The 11,888-nt window shown below is 38.0% G+C and overlaps 1 protein-coding gene across 1 annotated transcript; it reads right to left on the bottom strand.

The window, feature by feature from the left end:
• Nucleotides 1-2,691: 2,691 nt before the first annotated feature.
• On the bottom strand, nt 2,692-10,840 carry LOC145390847 (putative glutamate receptor). Its single transcript, XM_080265587.1, has 8 exons — nt 10,783-10,840; nt 10,489-10,579; nt 9,350-9,650; nt 5,699-5,919; nt 5,023-5,203; nt 4,052-4,151; nt 3,641-3,770; nt 2,692-2,802 (listed from the first exon to the last, which is right to left on the bottom strand). The coding sequence occupies exons 1-8, from the start codon at nt 10,812-10,814 to the stop codon at nt 2,692-2,694; spliced, it is 1,167 nt and encodes a 388-aa protein (XP_080121713.1). The 5' UTR covers nt 10,815-10,840.
• Between the last annotated feature and the right edge of the window lie 1,048 nt (nt 10,841-11,888).

The following is an 11,888-nucleotide window of genomic DNA, read 5'->3' as shown; positions in this document are numbered from 1 at the left end:
GAACGATTTCTATTTTCATTTGTTTAAGCTCTTCGCCATAGTGACTTACTTTCACTGCACTCCTGTTGCTATTGGATTATTTTTAGCCAGTATTTTGGTAAATTGTTTGATGAAGGCTATTTATAAAACTCGTTCATTTCGAAAAATCTCTCCTGAGTTAAATACCTTCTGAATGTAGGGGATAATATTTAAAAGTCCTGAACTACGTTTGTATATTGGGAGGCAAGTTTGCGGACTGGCAGTAAATTTTGGTTATAGACACTGCTCGGCAGTTTCTTGAATCTATAATGTATTTCCTGTAATGAGGTCCATCTATTGAAAAAAAAAGAAAAAAAAAGAAAAAGAAATTGTGCCATATAGCAGGTAACTTGAAGCCTGCCTAGGATTGACTGTGCCTAGAACTTCATTGGTTCTCTGCTTCATATCCTGAGAAAGACTCACGAAGCAACCTAGTAATCTCTCTACTCCATGAAAGATGTGGGAAACTGTAACAGGTTAATGAACAGTGAGCATAAAACAGCAATAGGTTATAGAAAACAATAATGGAGCGATATTAGTCAAGAAACAACACTAACAAGTCCTTATACTTAGTCTTTATGCAACAAAAAAAATTGTCTAAGTCATCCCCACAAAAAATTAAGCAAAAGAAACAAAGCTCAAAACAACAGTAACAAATCTCTATGAAACAAACCACAAAACAACAGAAGCAAATCTCTAAACAACAGAAATAAATCTCTAAATATCAGAAACAAACCTCTAAGCAAAACAAAAATTCTAAGCAACAGAAATAAACTCAGAGCATCAGAAACAAACCTCTAAGCAAAACAAAAATTCTAAGCAACAGAAATAAACTCAGAGCATCAGAAACAAACCTCTAAGCAACAGAAACAATTATCTAAGCGGGAGACAGGTTGGTAATTAGGGCCATGTTACTGGCACGACCGGACTGCTTTATCACACACTCTCAGGCTCTGTGTTACGGGTTATGAAGGAAAAACGATCCATGGATACCACAAACATCACTTACTCTTTGGGGAAATGAACTCTCCCTACCAACTGCCTAAGCAAGAAAAATATGTCTAAGGAACATTAAAAACTAATAAAAAGCAAACAACTCCTCATAAAACCAACAGGGCATTAACAAGAAACAAATTTCAAACAAGAAAAGTAAGTCTAAAAAAAAATGACCTCCCCAATAAAGAAGCTTGTGAAAACGAAAATGGGTTTTAAAGCAATTAAAACAAGACTGAACGCAACATAAAAATGATATAAGCTAGTCTTACAAGATACCGTTACCGCTAGCCTGTATTTTTTTTTTCAATTTTCCTGTTGACAGAAAGATATTCGGTGTGTTTTCATGCTGTCTGAAATTCAGTGATCCGTTAACACCAAAAACGTCGAAAATTTCTTCATCTATAACTGTTGTCATTAGTCAATAAAAGGTACTAATTACCTTCGTGCAAAGATGTTGTGATCGGTCAGAGAGGTTGGTTTTGACAATCGCTGTAATTTTCATGTTCGGTGTCTGAAACTTATGCATCAGATAATATTAAGAAGGTGGAAAATGTCTTGATTGAAAGGTGTCAGTGTAAGGTGGCAAAGCATTAATAACCGTCTCCCCGACAAAGATAACTTACTTGGTCAACGGGGGTACAACATGACTAACTGGAACTCGTTACATCATGACTTTTAACAACATGGTACCATAATTATGACTAATAACAGTACGGTACTGTACAACTAACAGCAACAAGGTACAGTATGACTTATAGCAACACTGTACATTATTATATCACCGACGGCAACACGGTGCTGTTTCACTAACATTAACACAGTACCGTATCAATAACAACAGCAATACACCATATGATTCACACGGTATCATATGACTAAGAGCAACGCAGTGCAACATGACTCACGATCAAAATATAGGGGAATGTGAGACTGGAATGTGATTTCTAACAGCCTGGAGCAACAGCTGAGCTCGAGTGCTGACTGGCCTCCTGGGGCACTTATATAAACAGGGAACACCCTTCCTTCCCCATTCACTACAATGGTCACCTCCAAGTAAACACCCTCCATCCCCTCTCACCTCATCAGTCAGTTAACACCTACCCCTCCCCTCTCACTATCCCATGACCATTTACCTAGTGCAAGAGATCAACTAGACAGATCAGCTAAAACATTTAGATCAACTGGGTTACCAGGGACATGTTCACATATTTTCTTGATGATCCTTCCAATAATGCTGTGTAATTCCTTGGAGAGACAGACACAGACAAGTGTGACTACATTAAATCGCCATACCCTCGATAGTAGAAGATAGTGTCACGCAGAATATAATGTTGCTGCATGTGTATACTTAGGTCACTAACTTTACTCCATAGACAGTGGATTATGAAAAAAAAAAAAAAAAAAAGACTTGAAAAATTTATTAATATATATTCTTACAGAAACGGTAAAAGTGATACCCATGAGAATACAATGCGGTGAGTGATACTGGAAGCAACTCTTATACCTTGCCATTTATATAAATGTACATCTAATTCTAAATTATTTATGCATTCATTTATTTGGTTGGTATGTACTGCTCTCCTTATGAAACTTAAAATGAAGTAAGTAATTCATGTGACGAGCGTTGTCAGCAACGGTGGCAGGTGTGGTCCGATGATGGTGATAGTGGTGTGTGTCTTAGGTGGCCACCTGACGCATTTGGTCCACCCTGGCTCCACCACACACCAGCTCCATCATCAGCAGCACTACAGCCACTGTTAACCCATACCCAAACACCGCAAACATGCCCTGAAAATGGATACCGCGGGATGTAGGGCGGTAATCCCTTCATTAATGGACTAAACTAATAATACCCCTTTTACATGCGTAGTCATTTCTTACGACGTCAAACATATGTCTCTCAGTGACCTATTAAAACATTTGTTTATTTCTAACTGATCTTGAGGCCACGGTAGGGATTGAATTATCTTCTACTGTCCCATATTCTTATATGGCCTTGGCGTTTATTCTGGCCTTACACTCATCTAATGTCAGTATAGACTAGTTCTCGGGGGACGATGTTGAGATTCATAAGCTTTGTCCATAACTCGTGTGTCTCTCCACCACCCACCGACAACTGCCCTAACACTTCAACATAGGCTACTTCAATGTACCTGATATGAAGTAAAATTTACCACGATTCAAAAGTATACCATGGGGAGATGGAGGGGGGGGGGCAGTGTTAAACCTACGTAGCTAGATTCGTAATTATTAGAGGCAGATTTTACTGTGGTCTTTTATATTCATCCGAAATACCTACCTGAATGATTAAATGTGACACAGTAATTATTTAATTACGAGATATTAAAAGATGCTCATTACTCGATTACATACGCACAAATTTTTCATCACCTTACTCTGATGAAGTATTTAGTTATTTATTTTTTAACATTACTCACTCTCGTAGTAGAAGGGTTAATGTAAGCTGTGTTCAGCCTCCCGGGTAAAAAAAAAAAAAAAACTTTCGTGAACCGAATAAAAGCGTCTGTGTGTAATGATAAAATGCAATATCAGACGGAGGGGGATAAAAAATACCGAAATGTTGAATTATCTTATTTTCAGTAATGAAGTTACAATCATGGCTTACCCAGAGACTGGGGAGTGAGAGAATGGTGGTGACGGTGATTATCCTGGGTGGGTTCTTGCACATGGTGGAGTTGGGTGCTGAGTACTTCATCCATTTATCATACAGCCCTGATTCCACCAACGTGTACGATCTAACCACAAGAAGAGACAGTTATATGTCTGTATGTGAAGAATAACTCGCTAAGAACAATGTAAGGAGAAATATCGAGCTCTTGTCTGTTCCTCCCAGACATCTCAGGGTATGTATGTGTGTATATATCTATATTTATCATATACCCAATGCCAGCCTGTGAAAAGGACCAGTTTATAATTATTTGTTACGTTTATATTTGTATTTTCTTAAAGAATAATACTGCAACATAATTTTATTTGTAGTACATTATTGCTTATTTTACTAAACTGAGGCACTTGCAACTCATTTATCCTCGGTAAAAAGAGGCTGTTCGTCTGAGTCACCATAGCCAGAGGGGTGGTTGCGTAGACGCTCCGTGAGAGGTAAAAATCACAACGACCTGCAAAAAGAATTACTAGATATTTTTAATACATAAAGGTAGACGTATAATTTGAAAACTACTGAAGTGTTCCTTATACGGACTTACAACATACTTCTCATTTTGAAATGCCAGAGCAGTGTTTTACATTTGCCCAAGAATCGTTTTTAATTAATTACCACCTTGCCTCTTATCAACAGTCGTATGTTCCTGCAATTCTCATTTCTGTTACATCCGCCAGAGTCAGTGTCTTTCTCTGCTGTCTAACATTATTAACTACAAATGGAAATTGTAACAATAGGAGTCGTAACATCTTGACTGCTCTAGCACTACTCATATAGTTTATTTTAATAAAAGCACCATTTAGAGGAAATGGCTTTTATTTTCTCCCCAAATATGGTCCTTCAATTAACCAGTTTTCAGACTTAGCAGCCCTGATAACATTTAATTTATTCTGATGACAGACGACTGGGGAGGGAAGGTGAGTTCTCATAGCTCAACCGCGTAAAATATTCAATCCATAGTAGGTACTTGCCTTATGATCCTTGTAAATTCAAAGACATAAATCTTTAACAAAATAACCTGACTTATTTACTCAGCAGAGAAAAGTCTTAGTAGAAGTCAAGTGTACATTATATGATTAACGTGATATAACCAATTCAAAAACAGCGTGTGTGTGTGTGTGTGTGTGTGTGTGTGTGTGTGTGTGTGTGTGTGTGTGTGTGTGTGTGTGTGTGTGTTCATGCTATTTTAGAATGACAGCAATTAAATATTTATATGTTGTTGGCTTGGTACTGCTATGATACACTGATACATTCCGAAATACAGATAACTAAAAATATATTAAACATATATAACTTCGATAACTTTAACAACTGCTGTATATTACAACCTGTGAGAGAAAAGCTTTTGGGCAGCAAGTTGATATAGTTGAAATCCAGGTCAAAGATGACGTGAGTGCCAGCGCGCACGACGGTCTCCATGCTGTTTTCTAATTCGACGAACTTGTTGTAGGCGACCCGTTTTGTCCCCAGCAGTTTCCCCAGTTCATGAAGTGGACCTGACGTGGCAGTCTGAAAAGAATAAGGCTATCAGTAACTGTCTACATTACGATATATGTTTATGGGATTTGGAAACACGAGCTTTTAGTAATTCGAAAAAAAAAAAAAAAAAGATACTTGTAAATGGCAGAAAATTTTGGTTATATATCAAAGATATGAAAATATCCGATGATTCATTAGTTAATGAATGGAAATAGCATCAGGAACATATTTACCAATCAATATAATAGATCCTACTCATAACTTAATTCGCTGCTCTACAGAGTTTGAGAAATTGTACATGGAAAAAAAAAAATGTTTTCAATGGACAGAAATTGTCTTAACCTTGGGAAGCCTGCTACTACGATATGAATTTTATGAATAATTTACCCATCATTTCGTGCGAAACTTTTATTATTATTTTTTGACTCCACAAGTAACTAACAACATATCAATTAACGTATTGCATTATAGACAGCTAATTAGATACTCTTAATTTTTTATCACCATGAAGAAACAGCCACTCACTTCAAGATATGTAATGATCAAAGTGTTTGGAACAACGATTATCTCAACATCATAGTTGTCAAGGACGTCCTCAAGTCTCTGGTAGGGTTGGTCTATGTATCTGACTGCCAGGAGGGACATGAGGTTGCCGACGTAGCTCTGTGTCAGCACCACCATCATCAGCATCCACACCCCCAGCATCACACGTTCCCACCACCATCGACTCTTAGTTCTCTTCATATCTGGAAGACAAAATTTAGTAAAGCAAAAGATATGGATCACCAATATATTTGATGGCCTGTTTGTGGTAGGTAGTGGTTACAGTAAGCTGCCATTAGTGAGATGAACTAAAGCATCATCTCTACTTTAGTAATGGCCGCTGCAATGTTACTATCAAATGAGGTGGTACCTCGGATTGCCACCACCGGCAGGGTAGGGCTGGCGGCACAGGGTCCTCCAGGTCGCCATCAAGCGACTGTGCCGGCAGCGACTGTTGCTATTTCCGCTAGTGCTCTTCAGTGAAGGGTGAAAGTGCGGCCTTATTCTTCACAAACATCCGAGGCCTTACCACAAATTTAAACTCTGTTCATTTTTTCCTTCAGTCCATATCCCCTTTGGCCCTTTTCCCCACAGAACCACAAATCTCACCCTCTACTGAAATATCCCCATTTTGTTTTCCCAGTAACCATCTACTTACAAACTTCAGTAACCAAATCGGCACCTGTTGTTACATCCAACACAATATGCAGTTGACACTGTTTTAAACTTCACTTAATCCAGTTTTGATTACTCATTGTATAAACTGAATTGTCAAAATATTACCAAATATATTTGTGTAGTTTATCGCCCCCCCAATGCTTCTTCGGAACCCTATGTATTTGATTCCATATCCACACAGTTGAGCAACCTTAACCTTGCCCTTAGCACCGAAATAACCATTTTGGGTGATTTTAACATACATAATGTTGAATGCTTATTGCATTCTGCCAGGACTAACGACGCTGGTCTAGAGTGCGAGCTGTTTGCAGAATCGTTTAATCTCACCCAGCTGGTAAAGCAACCAACGAGAATACCTGATAATCCTGACCATAATGCCCATCTCTTGGATTTATTCTTGACAAATAATCCATATCAATACAGGATAGAGGTACTGTCACCACTTGGATCCTCTGGCCACAATCTCATCAAAGCCTCATTAGTTAACCCCCCCACACCTCCCCGCTCTGAAACTGTCAAAGTGACCCAATGGCACTTTGATAGGGCAAACTGGGATGAATTTAGAAATTATCTTGCTGACATTCCATGGTGGTCTTTCTTCTCTAGTGATCCCAATTCCACTCAGTCCCACATTTGTGACTTAATACTAGCTGGTATGGATTTATTCCTACCAAGTCAACAGTTCACTAAAAGATCGAACTCTCCAAAATTGTTTGATGGCAAATGTGCCAGAGCAACAGCCCAAAAGTCATTAGCATATAACTCTTACTTAAAATAAAAATAAAAACATCAGAATCACTCTCTCAATTGAAAATTGCTAGAAATCTTGCAAAAGCTGTATTAAATCTAGCTAAATAAAGCTTTCTTCAAAAGTAAGCATCAAAACTACTTAACAGCCCTAATAACAATAGAATATTCTGGTCAACTCTTAATTCTTTCAATAATAACTTTAACAAGTCATCTTCCATTCCCCCACTAAAATCTTCAGATGGCAACATTACAAATGACCCGCGTGGGAAAGCAGATATCTTTGCCAGTACCTTTGCCAGCAACTCTACCATAGACGATACCAGCCAGAATGACCCAGTACTAGAACTTGACTCTCCCGAAATTACCCCACTTAAAATACAGATAAGATACGTAAAATCCATCCTAGACAATTTACCTACCAACAAAGCTCCAGGCCCAGATGGAATTCCGCCAATTGTTCTGAAAAAGTGTTCCGCTGAACTTGCCTCTGTTCTAGCTAAATTATTCAGACTATGCATACGTACTTTTTATTCCCAAATTCATGGAAAGAAGCCAATATCCACCATATTCCGAAGAAAGGAAGTTTCTCTGACCCCACTGATTACAGACCAATAGCTGTCACATCTTCTCTTGGTAAGGTATTTGAAACTTTAATTAATAAGCACATTGTTAAACATCTTGAATCCAACAACTTAATAAGTGATGGACAATATGGTTTTCGCCACGAAAGATCCACCATTGACATACTAAGTCTCTTAACTCATCCCATCCATCAAACAATTGATCTACATGGAGAAACTCATGCAGTAGCTCTTGATATTTCTAAAGCTTTCGACAGAGTATGGCACCGTTCCCTGCTGTCCAAACTTCCTTGCTATGGACTAACATCTTTTGTTCCTTTGATCTCTTCATATCTTAGTGACAGGAAAATAAGCGTAAAAGTAGATTATGTATATTCCAATTTCCACTCACTTAATGCCGGCGTGCTGCAGGGGTCAGTTCTGGCGCCAACTCTATTCCTGGTTCATATTAATGATCTCTTATATGTCACCCACAGTCCTATCCATTCATACGCAGATGACTCAACACTACATAGTTCATTTACACTCAGACACCCACTTACAAAGTCTAAGGTCTCTACCTCTTAACTCAATACAGCCATATCCATAAATCAAGACCTATCTACGATCAATGAATGGAGACAAAACAACCTTGTCTCTTTTAATGCTAGTAAAACTAAATATATACAGTTCACTAATAGACAGATATTGCTAGATTCGTACATTATCTTCAGTGCCACTAATATTCCCATCTCCAAAAGTATTGAAATTCTTGGCGTCTCACTTAACAGTGCCCTCAGCTGGACCTCTCATGTTAGATCACTTGCTAAAACCGCCTCAAAGAAACTTGGATTATTGTACAGAGTCCGTAACTTCTTCGCTGATGAGCAGTTGGCTATAATTTATTAGAGTCATGTGTGCTCTCAGCTTGAATATTGCTCACCCTTGTGGAATGGATGTGGAGAGGTTGCATTAAAACAACTAGATAAAATTCAAAACAAAGCTATTAGAATTATTAACCCTGCCATTACAAATAAACTACCTCCCCTGCAATTAAGAAGGAATGTTGCCTCCCTTGCATTATTTTACAGATAATTTTTTGGCAAATGCTCAGACGAAGTTGCGTCAATGGTGCCACCTCTCCATGCCTTCCCTCGTGCTACACGGGCATCTGGTAGCGCTCATGACTGGAATGTCACTCAGTCATATTGCAGAACTTCTGCCTATCAGAATTCTTTCATTCCCCGAACTGCATCTCTCTGGAACTCGCGTCCCCAGAGTTGTTTCCCTCCAAATTTCAACCCACATCTGTTCAAGTCTAACTGTTACAGATATTCTATGAACGGAGTACGCCAGTAATCTGGTGTATGGATTATTTTTTATATTCAATTGTTTTTCCTCCCTCCGTTCTATTTTTAAAAAAATCATCTAACACAAGACATTGGCTGTGCATATTGAAACTATGTGGGCAAAACAATTTGGTCTTTTGGTATTCTCACAGAAAAAAATTTACTAGTTCGGAAGTTAATAAGCCTGGATGATGCATCCTACTCAGTCATTCCGACTTAATCTAATCCCTCAGAGTCCCTCCAAATTTAATCTAAAATTACTCAGTGTAAACCACAACATGGCAAACACTACTTACCTTCTTGCAAAAGAACTCGCACACAGTTGAACGTATTAGCATCTGCCATGCCTGGTTCTTGCATATGAGTGGGAAGGAAGACAGACAGTAGCAGCATCACAGCGCATACTGCCAACAGTGTTGTCAGCACAGCCACCCAAACCTTTGGTCTAAGAGGCCGCATGAAGCCCCACGGGTTCACCTCAGGGCGACCACGGGCAGCGAGAATTAAATAACTTCCCATAAACACAAATGGAGAGTAGTCTATCGACTGGCTTCTGGTTATATCCATGAAAAATGGTCCCGGAGTAAACTCCACTTCCTGAAATGTGTTTTTGCGAAATGTAATGAAGAACAACAGAACAATGTATGTTGGGATATATTTTTAAAAAGATTAATCTGTACAATATATATACAGTGACGAGTAACTCGTGAGAAGGTTCACCAGTCGTTTTCTTGACTCAGTATATTTATGTATTGATCACGACTTCTTGTTTCAAGAGAAGTCGTTCCCGAGCTAAATATCTGAATGGGAAACTGATATATATAAATATATATATATATATATATATATATATATATATATATATATATATATATATATATATATAGTTAGATAGATAGATAGATAGGTAGATAGATTCATATGATGATGTATATACGAAAGATAAGGATCGAATTTCATGTACGGGAAAATACAATACTGTACAATGATAAAAGTAGCAGGAGGATAATTAATGTATGGAATTTTACTAATTTATGGCTGTTCCTTAAAAAAATAATGAAATAATATAAACTGCAGGCCACCAGAAACTGGTTGAAATGACAAGTAGAAAGTAGGTGTAGCGAAAAATCATCTTAAAAAGAAATGTTCAAAATTAGTAGGTGAAAAAGAAGCTACTCCCTGCCCTAAGCCAAAGAATATTCGGTTCACAGATGCTATATATATTCTTGTTCTAAATTGGGCCAAAATTGGCATTCCATATTCATAAGTCTGCTGGAATAAGATAGCACTAGAAAAGAACGTTAGTGATAAAGTATTCCTTTGAAAAGGAGGGAAAGGGTAACATTGTCTTTTTTCTCCCATCGAGGTTCGTAGTATGATCTGCAAAACGACGAAAATCTGAGCCAAGTTGAGGTAAACGAACTATAGAACTGACCTCACGTGAAATGAGTCCCATCATGCCTGTCCAAGTCCCATCGCTTTGTAGTAAGCCCCAAGTTCTGTCAGGGGATCTCACGTACGTGTATCTGTCAGTGGGACGTGATTTAAGCACCTCTGATGATTTTGTAACCATTTCCATTGCAAAAAAATAAGTCGAGGGGGTACTTTCCCATTCATATTTTACTTTTGCTAACTTAGGGTAAATTGTGCAATCAACCAGCATTTATTTATGAAACCCTTTCCAGTCAAGCATTGGGTGTATTAAAGCAAATGTTCATTAATAGCTCACGTGAAGTTCATGATCGTGGACAGCATCTCCATAATGTTCCCCGCTGCCCCCCCGAAGGTGAGTCGTTTTTTCTCTGGTGCCGTGGCGTCATCTACTGTAAACGCCAGCTGTGCCACTAACTCTTCCGCTGTCACTAGCACGTGTGGCCGGTGCGGGAACCTGCGGGAAGATGGTGTACGGCATTGTGTTGACTAATAATGCCACTGGGATTAATATATACTCTCAGGCAATGCATTTTTCATTCTGACAATATGAATATATATTTATGTATTACATACAAAATCGAAGCTGAACATTATAATCATTTGTTTTCCAGTATCAGTTGTGCTAACTTTCTTCAGTTAAAAAAAAAAAAAAAAAACGACCGCGGTGATCGACCATGTTGTTGCGTAATGTTGGAATAAGGTTTGGTCATTCAGATCGTTCAGAATGATTAAGATTCAGGCTTAGTTAAGTCAATTTAGATTCGAGAAAGATGTTTAAATACAAGTAGGTAAGTTACTGTCTATACATTTTTTGCTTTACCTTGTCCTAAAACTTTCATCTGCCCATCTAGTTTCCTGAGTTATAACGATAGATCAGCACTCAAATATGATCCTGCAAAAGGACGAAAAACTGATCATTATTACGGTATAAAAAAAAAAAAAAAAAAAACAGTAGTTACTGTACATTCAAGTACACTTCAGTCCATCCAGATCATTTAGGTCGCTCACTTTGGTTCAATGTCATTTAGGTTCAAATACGCGAATTCAGGTTAAATTAGTCCCATTCTGGCAATTCCATCCATTCAGAGTATATATTAATATGTTTCTCGTGTCTTCCTCTGCAGGAATCATGAGACCTTGCACCATCTCTTATGTAGTGGGCGAGTCTGTAGTTTGCGGGATATCATTAATAATAATAATAATAATAATAATAATAATAATAATAATAATAATGATGATGATAATAATAATAATAATTTTATGCAAGGTCTCTCATGTATGCAGCTCAGTGTCTCTGTGTTACACCAGTATCTAACAGGAGCGTTGCCAACACACAAAGTTTACCGTAAGAACTTCTGGGGGAAAAGATATGGTGGATGGGTGAAAGTTAGACGTTGATCG

The sequence above is a fragment of the Coenobita brevimanus genome, chromosome 16 (assembly GCF_032717465.1).
Source record: "Coenobita brevimanus isolate Jiangsu-jjx chromosome 16, ASM3271746v2, whole genome shotgun sequence".
NCBI lineage: Eukaryota > Metazoa > Arthropoda > Malacostraca > Decapoda > Coenobitidae > Coenobita > Coenobita brevimanus.
This window is presented reverse-complemented; position numbering and strand designations above follow the sequence as displayed.

Coding starts and splice junctions, on each gene's coding strand:
- LOC145390847 (XM_080265587.1), bottom strand. CDS start 10,814: ATGGAGATGCTGTCCACGATCATGAACTTCAC. Junction 5,920..9,349: donor GCGAGTTCTTTTGCAAGAAG/GTAAGTAGTGTT, acceptor TTTGTCTTCCAG/ATATGAAGAGAACTAAGAGT. Junction 2,803..3,640: donor TCTCACTCCCCAGTCTCTGG/GTAAGCCATGAT, acceptor ATCCATTTTCAG/GGCATGTTTGCGGTGTTTGG.